The 14,670-nt window shown below is 42.2% G+C and overlaps 1 protein-coding gene across 1 annotated transcript; it reads left to right on the plus strand.

Moving 5' to 3' along the window:
* The first annotated feature begins 361 nt into the window (after positions 1-361).
* On the plus strand, positions 362-11,160 carry GPR12 (G protein-coupled receptor 12). Its single transcript, XM_036404173.1, is given in 3 exon segments — positions 362-491; positions 1,068-1,281; positions 1,284-11,160. Coding segments are annotated over 2 exon segments (1,002 nt in total). The 5' UTR covers positions 362-491; positions 1,068-1,079; the 3' UTR covers positions 2,084-11,160.
* Positions 11,161-14,670: the final 3,510 nt, after the last annotated feature.

Below are 14,670 nucleotides of genomic sequence, written 5' to 3' on the forward strand. Positions count from 1 at the left end.
AACCCGTGCCGCCGGCACATGACCAGCCCCACAGTACGGAGATAATTTTCATTTAAACCATTTCAGGCGGCTCCTGCGGCAAGGGAAAAGGCAGGGGCTGGCCGGGAGCCGCAGGGCCGGGCGCGGCGGTCCCTCGGGGGCGGAGAGGAGCGGGCCGGGGGCGTCCGCCCCCTTTTCCCCCCTCACCGCCTCCCACGCGCGCACCTGCGCAGGCGCGCGGGCACGAGGCGCGCCCCCGCCCCCTCACTCCCTCCCTCGCAGCCAGGCGCACGCACACGCCCTGCGCGCGCGCGCGCGGGGGGCGCGCACCTGCGCTGCGCCCTCAGCTCCCCCCCCCCCCCGGCCCCCCCCCCACCGCGCGCGCGGCGCCGGCCCCGCTGGCGCCTGGAAGGGACCGCGGCGACCCCTCCGTGCCTCCTCCTCCTCCTCCTTCCTTCATCCATCCTTCCTCCGAGCCGCCGGGGGACAGCCCAGGTGATCCGCCGCTGGGGGTGCGTGGGGATCTGTCTGTGTGTGTCTGTGTCTGTGTGTGTGTGTGGCGTCCGCGTCGAGTTTGTAAGTTCTCGGCGGATATCGCCCTGCTCTCCCCCCAGCCCGGGCGGGGTTTCCTCACTGGGGGGTCGGTGAAAGATATTCCGCCTGCCCTGCTCCTTCCCCATCCTGTCCGCTCCCTCCGTGCCCGATAGAGCCCGCGCTGGAATCATCAGCGGCTGCAGGCTGGCGGGGCTTGCACCTCCCGCAGCCGCCCCCACCCCAAATTGCGGCGCTTAGAGCGGGCTTTGGCTGCTCTATGGGCTGCCTCCCGTGCCTCGCTCCCTGGGCAGGTTACCCTAAGGAGCACTCAGCCTCCGTGCATCGGTCCCTTGGAGGATAATCTCGGGCAGTTTTAAATAGCCTCCCCCCTCCCCCGTTTTTTTTGTTTTTATTTTCTATTGTCACATTCATGTAACAAGTGCCTGCCCTCACATCAGGCTGGTGCTGCTGTCTAGGGCGTTGCATGCTCCGGGGGGGCGATGTGTCCAGTGCTGTGGCTGAACATTAAAAACAATGTCTTTCTGTTGAAGAAGACAGGGGTTAAAATGAATGAAGATCTGAAGGTTAATTTGAGCTGGCTGCCTCAGGATCATGTAGAAGCCAGCTCTACAGAGAATGCCTCAGCTGCAGGCTCCTCCCTGGTTCCTGCCGTAGACCCTGAGCCAGAGCTTTTGGTAAACCCCTGGGACATTGTCTTGTGTACTTCAGGGACCCTTATCTCCTGCGAAAATGCCATTGTGGTTCTGATCATTTTCATAATCCCAGTCTTCGCGCCCCCATGTTCCTCTTGATAGGCAGCCTGGCGCTGGCAGATCTCTTAGCAGGCATTGGATTGATCATCAATTTTGTTTTTGCCTACCTTCTGCAGTCAGAAGCTACGAAACTGGTTACGATTGGACTGATTGTTGCCTCTTTCTCAGCATCTGTTGGCAGCTTGCTGGCTATCACTGTTGATCGTTACCTCTCCCTGTATTATGCTCTGACTTACAATTCAGAGAGGACTGTCACTTTTACCTATGTCATGCTCATATTGCTCTGGGGTGCATCTATCTGTATTGGACTGCTGCCTGTGATGGGCTGGAACTGCCTCAGAGATGAATCCACCTGCAGTGTTATCAGACCACTCACTAAAAATAATGCAGCTGTCCTTTCGGTCTCTTTCTTGCTTATGTTTGCCCTCATGCTGCAGCTCTACATTCAGATCTGTAAAATCGTGATGCGCCATGCCCATCAGATTGCCTTGCAACACCATTTCCTGGCCACTTCCCACTATGTGACCACCCGAAAAGGAGTGTCTACTTTGGCCATTATTTTGGGGACCTTTGCTGCTTGCTGGATGCCTTTTACGCTCTATTCTTTAATAGCAGATTACACCTATCCTTCTATATACACCTATGCCACTCTCCTGCCAGCCACCTACAATTCCATCATCAATCCTGTAATATATGCTTTTAGAAACCAGGAGATACAGAAAGCACTTTGGCTCGTCTGTTGTGGCTGTATTCCTTCTAACCTGTCTCAGAGGGCAAGATCACCCAGTGATGTCTGATTGGCAGCCACGAGGACGCTCCTTAACATGTTACTTTCCAGACATTCTGTCTTTGGTTTAGATGCATTCATTATTAAATGGTGTGTGATGGGTTCACATAAAAACCGCAGGATGGACTGACCTTTTTGTAAACAGAAAACCCCAGCGACTGAAATCAATCGAGTGGTTTAAGGAACATTTCCAAAATCAAAATAATCAGTGTTCTTAACAGATTTACAATGTTGCTCAGGGTCGTTTTGTCATATTACCCAGACTTTGCCATGTTTGCCATGATTTTGCATTAAGTTTTCTAATTAAAATTAGATTGAAACAACATACTTCTTTAAAATTGTTTATGTGATTGAGTTTAGTCATACTGCATGTTACAATCTGTTGTTTGGATATTTTTTCCTCTTTAATTTTTTTTTAAACAGAAAAAATAACCCCAAACCAAGTCCTGTTACCCCATCTGTATATCATCAGAATACTCTTCAAAATAATGGCCAATTGTACTGATTTATATGGAATTTATTGTAATAATATCAGTGCAACGAATTTGCTCGAAGTGAGAAAGTACTTGTGCAGCTTTTTATTTTACATCTCAGCGTGAACTAGGTTGACAATTGTTTTTAAGAGTTACCTGTTCTCTCATGTGTTCTGGCTGGATGTTAAAGCAAGAGAAATGCGTTGATTTCTTTTTCAAAAATCAGACATATGTTTTTACTTGCATGTGGGACATTGGAGCTATGCTGTAGATTTTAAAACCAATGAGGGTATCTTTGAAATTGATGAAACAGTATGTCCTCTTTCAGCTAGGTATTTGTAATAGATTGAAAACTAGGTTTCTCAGACGAGTTTATCTTTTCAGAACAGTATGAGAAATGTTTCATAAAACAATCTATAGATTGCTCACAGCACATATTTACCACTACACCAAATGGTTCCCCTACATTTTTTACCAAGTCAATACTATTACCATTTGTTTTCGCTGTTCTCCAATGTAATTTTAAATACCAACATTTATAAATTCTCAAAGCATATCTGGTTCATAATTGTATGCGACCAGGACTGCAAGATGAAACAGTGTTTTCTCCTTTTCTGGCAGTTTCATTCTTTGCACTGTACACATGTCAGTTCACTTCATTATAGAACTTCATTATAGTTCTGGTCTAGAAAACAGAGCTTCCTCTTGTGAATGGTTAAATTTCAAACTGCTTCTAACCTTCCACTGAAGCCACATTAAAATGCACTAGAAATAAAGCATTGTTTTCGAATTTGAAGACTACTTGATTGTCAGAGAGAAAATCTTCCTGGCACTTGTCTTCATGAAACTTACAGTGTACCCTCATGTCAGCGCATGGGAGTTTAGAGTACTGCTTCCATTAGTGTTGATGGGAGCTCAAAGTGTTCACGCCCTGGCATCAGCAGGAGGTTATGCTCCCTTGAATGTCAAAGTCAGCATATTATATTGTTGCTTAAATACCTTCCATTAAAAAAAAAATAAATTCCAAAACTCAAGTGTAAAAATAGCAATATTTACAGTTCAATGAAAAAATATACCTGTGTAGTAGAGATAGTAGAGACAACTGCGCTGCTGGTCTGGACTTTTCCAAATGGAATCTGTCCTTTCCACGTGGACGTTTGGATGACTGTAGCTTTTTGTGGCAAAGTTTCTGTGATGTTAAGAATCATATGCTATACACAAAGCTGAATCTCAAATGTGAGTTGTCTGTAAACAAGACTCTGTCGGGATTTTTATGAGCAATAATTAATTTTAGTTGCAATGTTGGGTTTAAATTCCATTATTTATTTGGTTCAACCTTCATGATATTTGGTTCTTTCTTGGTAATCTGATTATTTTAATAATAATTGCATGGCATGATCCAGTAGAGCTGTGAATTTGAAGCTCCCCTGGCTTCCCTGTGATTTACAGATGCTCAGCAAGTTAGACTATGACCTCTGCTCAGTGTAGGGTATCGGTGTTCTTTATCTACTTATGAATGTTACTGAAACTCTAGTCATTGAATTTTCTTACAATTTTTTGTATAAGAAATACTCACTTCATAAATATCCATGATACATATGTGTGCAGTTTTGCAAGTATGCAAACTATTGGGAAATAATGGCAGTAAAAGTCATGAGATGAATAATGCAGAGAGACTGAATATGTAGGATGGCACTTAAAAAAAAAAAAGTTAAAGCCATGCAAATTTTGTTCTCCCTGCTTTTTCCTTTGTTTGTTCTTCTGTGTCAAATTGCTAAAGGTATGATGAAGATGAGCAGCTACAACTGTGACCAAAATTCAGTCCTGAGGGCAATTGTTGTTTTCCTTATGCAGATGTGTTCTCATGCTCTTGGATAACCTCATAGGCATTAGTGCTTTTCTCTAGGCAACACCTGTGTGGTAGGGAAGCCAGAGAAAAACAGCACAGAGGGAGATAATGTCATTCCCTCTTCTCATGTGGTTTCACCTCGTGTCCTTGTCATCTTCCTCACTCCACAGACTGCTCAATTCTGCAGAGGCTCTCCAGTGTGCCGGGGGAGCCGACCTCTTCCTTGTGCCAGAGCAGAGAGATTTGTAATTGGAAGCTTCTCTCCTGAGGAGCAGAGCAAGTCAAACGGAGGAAAGAAGGATTAATTATAGCAATCCCACAAAGCTGGCTCATAGGGATGTGATTTGCCCTTGTTTGAGGAGTTGTGCATGGTTACCTTCCACCCCAAACAGATGAGAAACATGATTCTGCCTCCAAAGATACTGCTGTGACCTCCAGGAAGGATTTTACCTCTTCCAGAAATATGTTCCAAAACTGAGGCTGTGCAGCATAGGCCAGAAAATCCTACTGAGCATAGGTTTGCCTGCAGCTGTCAGGCCAAACTTTACTATAGTCTGCAGCACCAGGATGGGTGCTACATAACACACCTCTGAATGAGCTCTGGGAAATGGGGGCAGAGCTGTGGGTGCAGAGCTGCCTACCTCACTCACACAGAATTGCTTGACAGGCAGCCACCTTTCAGACCCTGCAGAGCTAAGCAACTCTCTGCTGTCCCCTCAGAATGACAATGGCCCCTGTGCTGTATGGTGAAGTGCCAGTAACCATCCAAGGTCCTCCTGGAACTGGCAGAAATCCAGCCAACTTGCAGTTTCTGATATTTTGTTGTCTTACCTAACAACAACAGTGCATAAGACCAGCGGGGTTAGATTCACCATTCTCTGTACAGAGAAGTACCTTTCATATCTCCACTGTAATGACAAAAGGTGTTTTTTTCCTTAAGATGTAATTTAGTTTAAATAATTGAAGTTCATGTTTATTTATTAACACACTTGACCCAAAGTTAGTAACAGGTTGTATCCTGATGGGAAAAAATTATTGTCAGGTTTTTTCATACATTCATCCTTGAAGGTTAGGAGAGGATTTTCTGTATTGTCTTCTTTTTTTTCCTTTTTTTTTTTAACCATTTCCCCCAATAGTAGTATTTCAGCAATAAGGAGAAATATGTCTTTTTAGCACAAGAGCAATAAAATCCTCCATTATGTGGATACTATATACTGCTGAGTAAACTCAGAGCAATAGAGAGGAAGCAATATATACTTTAGACAAAAAAAAGTAACTTGCATAAGGACTTTTAGTAAGCATAAGTCTTCCTTTGTTAAGCAGATCCTATCAGACCAATGTAAGACATTATTTCTGGTTGATTTGTTTTATAATCATTGAATTCCTGAATAGAATTACACAGCAATAACATTTTACCTAAATTCTTGAATCCTGAATTTGTGCTTTTTGCTGGAAGAATTATGTACTGCATTGGGGAGTTTTATTCTTTTCATTGTTTGGCATTTAGTTGTACAGCATTCTGTGGATAAATTAATAGTGTTAAAGATTTCCAGTTATAACTTGATCCCAAGAATACCTGAATTGGTCATGCTCATCAGAGTGACTGAGAGGTGGTGCTACCTGTTCTGCAGAGAGCTTGGTTATGATACCAGTGAAGAACACCCCTGCCAATACCCAGGCTCTTTGGAAGCAAGTTCAAAGGACCAATACTGCTTCCTACCAGGGACACTCAGTGACATAAGCAGTTGCATCCTTCCTTTAGTGTTCAGGGACCAGCCTTGAGGCATCTTGGAGTCACTAAAACTTCTCCATGGACAGCAGTGAACTTTGGCAGAGACCCGTGCTCATGCTGTCCCCAAAGAGCTATTATTCTCTTGCCTTGTTTTCTTAGGGATTTTTTAGCTTTTAAAAATAAAATAGATGTGACTTCATTTCCCCAAGGTGATAAGCAACCTTATAAAGCAAGTGTGACTGGAAGTTGGGATAAAATAGCATTGCTACAAATCAAGCCCATGAAGCATAACTACACACTCATTACTTAAAAAGAAAAAAGTGATTCTGTAACATTCAGAACAATGTTTCCAAAATGTTGGCCCTGACTTTTATGACGAGAAACTATGTAGGGTCTGTTTTTTCTATGTATAATAAATAAATAAAAATAAGAATTGGACGGAGCAGTTGCTATTTAAAAACCTAGCAGCAATCCTGTCACTTTATCTGAGGTACTGAATGGTTCTAGATTGGCTTAGTGGTAGTCCAGAGATGTTCCGTGGAGAAAAAATAAGATCTCTCAATCTCTGCTTATAGAGAACTAAAAGGAAGGAACTATAAGGGAGTGGTATAATTTATATCTCATGAATAAGCAATAGGTCAGGAAAGATAAATTAGGCATATGTATCTCCCTCATCTGCCTGTAAAAGAATGATGGTACTCCCAATAAACTTGAAGGGTCTCCTGACTGGAAATACTTCTTTGGTACAAGAGGAAATTACCCCTTAAAACTGGCTGCTGCCATCTTCTTCAGATCAAGAAAATGCAGTTCCTTATAATGGATCAGAAATCTGAATGAACTGCAAGGATATCTACTTTCATAGTAAGTGGATGATGAAAGATGAGGGATGGAAGTCTTTATAGCTTGGTGAATCAGCCAGATTCAATCACTCGACGCTTGAGCTTGGCCGGGAAGGATGCTTGAATAAATGCACCCCCTGTAGGAAGGGTGTTAAGAACTGCTCTGAACTGCCCATTTGGAGCCTTACCCCAGGTACACAGAGCTCCCAGGAGGGCCCCGGGGGCTGCCCCTGTTCCAGGGTGTGGTGCAGCAGTCCCCTGTCCCTGGGGCTGGCAGTATGGCTGCCCCTTGTGAGTGCTGTTCAGAGAGCAGAGAGGAGGAGGTATGATCAGAAGTGAGGTATCCCTTCCTTGAAAATGTTGCCCCATATTTTATTCTGATTACTACTTGTCTTGTTGGCACAGTTTTGGGTGGCCCCGCTTGAAATCAGAAGAGGTTTTTTGTGGAAAAACATTGAAAATTCAAAGTAGGACCACCAAAAGATTATTTTACAGTCAGTCATTATGTATTTCTGTTCCTTTTGGGGAGCAGCTAAGCCTATAACTTTGTAGTAAATGTTTCTTTGAAAACAGCATGCCTTTGCTCTAAAAAAGTCCATGCTGTGGTTTATTCACAAAATTGTTGTGATCTTGTAAGCCCCACAAGAAGAAAGAGTTGCACATTTCACTGTTATACAAACTTCTTATAGAAGAGAAGGGAAAAATCCAAACTTGAATGTAGGTTAGATGAAACCATATTGCAGTTAATTAGTGTGTCACTGCTGTGATGCAGACTAATTCAGTGCCCCTTGGAAAGGATGGGGGAGATTTTTTTGTTTGGTTGGTTTTGGTTTTTTTTTGTTTTGTTTTGTTTTTTACTATTTTAACTGATGGCCATAGGATTACAGGTTGGGTTATTTTTCTTTTTCTCCTTCACCTCCACACCACCCCAGCTCCCAGCAGTAAGATGTCTGGTACAGTCCTTTTTATTTCAAGGCAAACATTGGTTCACAGTTGGACTTAATAATCCTAAAGGTTTTTTTCAACCTAAATGACTCTGTGATTTTAAGCACCTGCCTCTCATAAGTACAGTGGTGCATTCCCAGGTAAAAGCTGATTAACAAAGTTTTTAATAGTTTGTTATAACCCTTTCAAACATATCAGCAGCCCTTTTTCATTGAACCACTTCACTTACGCAGGAAACGTCTGATTCACCTGTGGGGTGGGAAAGCAGGTGTACTGGTATTGGTAATATTCTTTTTCCTCTAACCACTTGATCCCAACCCTACCACGAGGCCTGAGCACAGGCCTAATCCCAGTTTCTCAAGGAAAAAATAAGCCAATAGCAACTGCACATGCTGAAGACTGTATCCTGCAATGATTTACCTTAGAAAATGGAGGGGGCTTTCCCTTTTAAGAAATAGATGCCAACAAAATAGACTTTTAAAATTTTTTCTCCTAAGTATAAACTCATTCTTAAAAGGAAATACCTATGTCCAAGTTTAACATACAAGTTATATTACATGCTGAATAGAGAAACAGTTTCTTAGAGTATTTCAGTGTGCCATTAACTTGATTAAGTATGATGAGCTATCATTTTTAAATAGCATAATTACATAGCTAAATATTATATATATATATGTGTGTATATATATATATATATACACATAATTATTACAATTATTTAATTTAGATTCTATATGTATGACATGCCATGTATCATGCTCTATACCTTCATTGTGGTTGTGGTTAAACTATAACTTCTTTGCTCAGCAGTTCCTTGTGATCAAAGAAAAATATTGCCCAGTTTGTATGAGTCTTGCAAATACTGAAAGATTCAGCAGTAATTGATATTTCAGCAAACAAAGACAGGCAAGAGGTTTTGGAAGGGAAGTAAACTCTCATGTCTTTAATTTGGGCCAGTCCCACTTCCATCTTTGAGATTACAGGAATGTTTTCCATGACCACCGATAGTACAGAATGCAGGAAGGGTACTTGCATGGGCCTATAAAGCAGTTATAACTTTTTCCACACACTGTTCCCTTTTCTCTCTTGCTCTTTTTCTGTCTTCCATACGTGCTTTGGTAACAGGACTGCACAGATCATGATTCCACACAGTCGTGGGACACAGGTGGACATTTTGCACTGGCTGATGCTAACCTGGGGAATCTTAGAGTATTAAAAAAAATATGCATTCATTTTTAAAAGGCACACAAAATACACATATGCTTCAGGGGTTTTCTGGGAAAAAGGCCTAGGACCTCTAAAATTTAGGGCCAAGGTATAGCGTTCTAATGCATTGATTACTTATGGTCACCATAGAATTTTCCTCTTACTTCAGTGTTCACTAAGATTAAACCCATCAAAATAATGAGGAATTTGGCTTCTCCCTGCTTTCAGGGGAGAGATATTTTATAGTATGCAAATAAAAGCAGCAGGACCTTGTCCTTCAAAAATTGAAGTACCCACATCCAGATAGGACAAAAGGGTTGTGTCCCCATAGAGTGTGGGCAGTTGTGCCCCATCCATGGGTTTTTGTGTTGACACTCTTTGGTTGCCCTCTGACAGTGTAGTCCCTCATATATGATCAACACTTAGTCCACCTTATGGTGCCTCTGCCCCAGAGGGCCCAGGAGAAAAGAGCACAGAGGTGAGGCTTTTCTGATGGGTTTGGAAGGGAGCTCTGCTCTCAGCACAGAGCTCTCTGCAGAAGTGATAGAAAACAGGGAGCCTTCTTCAATCACATTCCAGCCAAATCTTTCCTTTTGTACAGCCCTCTCAGTGTAAGCAGAGACTTTCCCTGGTCCAGGAGGAGGAGGGAGAGTGGTTGCTGGGAGTTAGCACGCTCCAGCACACAGCTTATTACACAGCAGCTCTCCCAGAGCTGAGCAGCTGAAGGTACAGTAATCTGGTACTGAACTCAGGCTGGTCCCTCTAGGAGGAAAATGCACTTTTCCAGAATGCAGGAACAGTGTGTGTGATTTGTGCCAAAAGTGTGGAATGAGTATTGCAGCTGAAGAGGCAGGTAAATTGCCTGGATTACACATAAGCAAAAAAGTCAGGCACTCTCTAGGGTTACTTGCATGCGCTCAAATATATTTTTTGTTGAAGCTGATAGCAGTCCCATATATGTATGGAGAAGGAGAAGAATATGGACTTTCCTGTTGGGCCTAAGACAGAGGCAACCAAAGGAAATGGGCATTCTTGGTTTTGTCATTGTTTCTGGAGAGAGACACATTACACCTCTGTCCATTTTGATGTCTATAGCTTTTTACTTTCTGGGGCTAAAGCCCTCCTTTGTGTGGTCTGAGCTTTACTGTCACAGCCAAAATCTACAAAAGTTGATTGTAAATGTGTTTACAAATGGAATTTCATAGGATAAGTGCTGTAAGTGTGCCTCTGAAGTAAAGCTGTAAACTCTCTTTAATTTCAGGCCATGAAATTTGGAATTCCTGGGCTAGTAGAAACACTTGTAATTTTTTAGATTTACTAACTAGACCTCCACATTTTTTGTTGCCAAATGCAATAAAAAATAACCTGTAGTTTACCATGTTCATGTCATCAAATCCTCAGAGAGAACTTTTCTTAGGAAACATTGTACATTTCAGGTAGACACCTGATACTACTGACTGCAATGTAATTCCATGCTGAATTGTAAAAGCTTTAGCAAAAGCATCTGCATGGAGGATAGTTCTCATGCTGTACATCTCACTAGGAGCCAGGTGGATTGAAATCCTGCATGTTGTGCTCTTCATATGAGAACCAGTTACTGGTTTCATACATAAAGGCCTGTGGTAATTTTTGATATTAATTTAATTTAGGTTTTTGTTGTTTTGGGTTTTTTTTTGTAATTTAACTGTGGTTGAAGTTTGAACCATGGCTTGACAGTGTATGAAGTGATTTTTAAAGGAAGTGAAACATCTTTGCCTCAGTTTCCCTTAAGCTTAAAGCTTTGAATTGCAACTACAGAGCTTCTTGTTGTATACAAGATAGTCATTTAATGCACTTTATTTAAAAAGGCACAAATTATTTTCTTTATAAAATGTTACAATTGCACTATGCTGTAAGAATTGGTTATTAAATATAAACTGTACAGTTTTGTAGTCAACATTGTGTTAGTCATAAATGATTGAAACAATTACATGTTTCAGTTAAATGTTAATTTTATATGTGGTGTGTGTAGCCATAAATAAATTTTCCTTTTTAAAAAAAGAATGGTTGTTTGTTTCATTTCTTTGAATTCCCCACTTTGTTTCAAATAACAAAATGATATCCTTCTACAAATACAAGATTTAAGTGTGTTCCAGTGCAAAGGGATGATAGATGACACTGACTAAACTTGGGGGATTAAATTCAGATGTGCAAACTTGAGCTGAATTTCTGTAGGTCCCCTGCATTTACAACACTGCAGAAGGAAATACCAGGCCAAAACTCAGAAAGAAGAGCTGACAGGAGTTCTTGAACATAGAGTTCCAAGAAGCCAGAGTAACCTTCCATGCCTACCTTTCTTATTCAAGTTAATTTGACTACTGCACTCCCTTCAGACATGCTGCCTTTTATTTTCATTGCACACACTCAGTTTTGGGGAACAAAATGCACTATGGATTATAAGAGGGTCTGCACTTGGTCATGCTAAATGGGTCTAAATACTTAATATTTGTGTTAGCAGTCATTAACTGGAGAGGAGAGGTAAAAGTTACTATGGAAGTAAGAAACTGTGTTAACCTAGATTTTTTTTTTAGAAGTTTGGTCCTAATCCTTGAATTAAGTAACTGAAAAATCAGATGCATGATCACAGTTCTGTATTTCCAATTTGACTGTTTTAGACAGGCTAAAAGAAAACGGTGGACTGTCTCATTTTCCAAATTAAATTTTTGTATAAAACGTACAACTTAATTCCTCTGAATGGTTTTCTTGCACACCCATCTTATTTCCCAGGCACATAAATTGATGGAATGAGTTACATCTCTAACCATAGGAGTGACTGTTGTACACCATAGCCATTGAAATGTGGCTTCTGAAGGAAACGGGACAGTGACTGACAGATATCCAGGAGGAGATCTTGGGGGCGTTTACTTCTACCAGATACAGCTGTCCTCTCCACCTCTTACATCAGCATTAGGCACCACCTGTTTTGTCTAGAGAAGAAGAAACTGCTATCATGGTGCAGGAGTAGAGACCCAGTTTGTTTCTCTGAGGTTAAACTATATCCAAAAGGACTGCAGCACAGTGGTGGCCAGGATGTATTTGATAAAGATAACAGAATTATGAATAACGGGTATGCAACTTATGTGGCCAGTAATAAATGGCCACTCTACTTATAAGGATGAAACAGTTGAAAGCTGTCAGGACATGGAATAATTTCCATGTTACAGTAAGCAAAACAAAGTTCATTGTATGAGGCTCACAAGTGGAAATTAAAAAGTGTAGTTTCAGTGTCCTTTACTTGAAGGATCCTTGAGTGCATCATTGCAGGTGTGCATGCCTGTTCTTAGGTTCATTTAAGTGTCTGTAAGTCACACCAGAGATGAGCTGCTGAGTTGGACAGATTTTTGGACAAGGTGCAGCACATCTTACCTTCTTACTAAATGCTTATGAATTGTCTTAGTTACAGCAGGATGTCAGAGAGTGTCTATACCTCACCACTGTCCTATACCATGAATCTTTGCTGTCCATGCAAAGTGTGAGGCCAGTGCAGTTAATGGAGATTTTACATTCATTGCTGAAAATGTTATAGGAGAAATCATCAGTCTGGCATGTATGATGAAGAAAACTCCATTTGCAGATATTTTAAAAGTCCTCCATTTTAAAGTTATATTGAAATTATCTATAATCATTCACATCCAAGTATTTTTTCTCTAAAATTGCTTTTAAAATTAGCAGCTCAAATCTAATTTTTCTTTTTAGTTTTTCTTTTAGTTGAAATGTCATCCTCATAACAAAAATGCTCCATAGGGTTGGTACTACTTTGCATTCCTCTAATGTGGATGTGAGCTGAGCAACCCCACTGCTGTACAGCACGTTACATCCAACACTTGGTTGCTGCATGCAGATCAGCTCTTACCTGAGCACATTCTGCTTGTGAATTTTATTGGGATTTTCTTTCATATCTGCAAAAGCCTTTCATCCCCATATTTTGCACTAATTGTGAAGTTGGTGGCCCTTCAATGCAGACATTCTTTATCTGACAACAAAAGATATTTTAATGTAACCAGGACACTGCCTTCCCACCAGTGGCCTAGCAGAGTTGTTTTCACCTTCATTTTTATCATGATGTATGGCATTTAAATGGTGCTTGACTGAAAGCCTATATAAACACATTTTCTAAGATACATTGAGTTTGCCATCATCATCATTTTGAGCTGTCAAGCTCAAAAACACACCATTTCCAGAACAACATTCCAAATCATTCCGCTTATACGGGGAATACAGAGGATATGGCAAACCAAAGAACTCCAGTTTCAGGCATTAGACAGGTCTAAATGGCGGCAGAAGATTCCAAAATCTCAAACTAACCTCAAGATTTCCTTCCCTCCCCTGGCTATTCCGGCTCTTTCACCTTTGCATGAGGGATGACAAAGAAGGGGCTGGTTCTTGCTCCCCTACCCCCACCCCTCACACAGCATCAGTTGCTGCAGCCTCCAGTTCCACTTTTGTTTTTTCTAAGAGCTGGAATTCCTCAGTGGTGCCACTGGTGAAGCAGTGCAAGGACTTACATGGAAATTACTGTTTACATGGCAAACCATGAATCTGCAAGGGCATGAGGCTGGAGAAGGAAGTATTTGCTATTTGTCAGTTTAGCCCAGCCAAAAAAACCACTCCCTGACATCCAAGCAGGTCGGATAGCCCCACTGCTTTCAGTGCTTTTCCCACTGGTCCTGGCCTAGAGGCAGGGCCTGTTGGGGTGGAGGGGCTGGTCCCTGCCCAACCTGCAGACACTCCCTTTGCTCTATTGCTCTGCAGATATGGTTGAGTTCCCTGCCTGCCAAGGTAGGATATGTTACACTGAGCCAGGGCCACATGGGCAGCAGCTTATCTCTCCCTTGATGCTTTGGATCCTTCTGCAGCTTTGTTTCTTGCTCAGATGGGCTCCAGGATTTATTGTCAATGCTGGATTCCCAGTCCCTCCTCAGCTTTTTGTGGGAACTAATAAAACAGATCTGGTTTTTGTTGTTTAATTAACTAGCCTATATTAGTGTCCCTGGAGCTCTCTGTGCTGAGGTTGGTTTTGGTTTGGGTTTTTACCCTCTCCTAGGAAGATGTCACAGAAAAATGGTGGGGTTTCTTAATGTTCAGTCCATTTCGTTCATCACACTTTTTCTGGAAAGTGTTTGTTTGCCTTCTACCCAGCCACAGCTTGTGCACAGCCTTTACAAAAACACACCCAGCCTTGCCAGTAGATGAGTCTGGTGTTAGATCTGCAGAGCCCTGTGTCTGCCATCACAGGGTCGTTCAGGCTGGCTCCCCTTCAGCAGCTGCGTGTCAGCTGTGGAATCGCGCTCAGAAGCCGCTCCCCTCCCCAGGAGCAGCAGCAGCAGCAGCAGCCACCTGCCTTTGCTAAAATCAGGTGTTTCTGCTGGCAGAAGGGGCAACCAGAGTGTTCCTTGGTGTGCTGTTTGCTGCTGCTGTGGTCACCACATCCCTGGGGTCTGGGAAGGGTGGGTGTGAGGGACAGAGAGCAACAGGCAGTGCTCAGGGAGGCCGATTTCCTTCCCTGGTGATCCC

Source organism: Molothrus ater, chromosome 2 (genome assembly GCF_012460135.2).
Source record: "Molothrus ater isolate BHLD 08-10-18 breed brown headed cowbird chromosome 2, BPBGC_Mater_1.1, whole genome shotgun sequence".
Taxonomy (NCBI): domain Eukaryota; kingdom Metazoa; phylum Chordata; class Aves; order Passeriformes; family Icteridae; genus Molothrus; species Molothrus ater.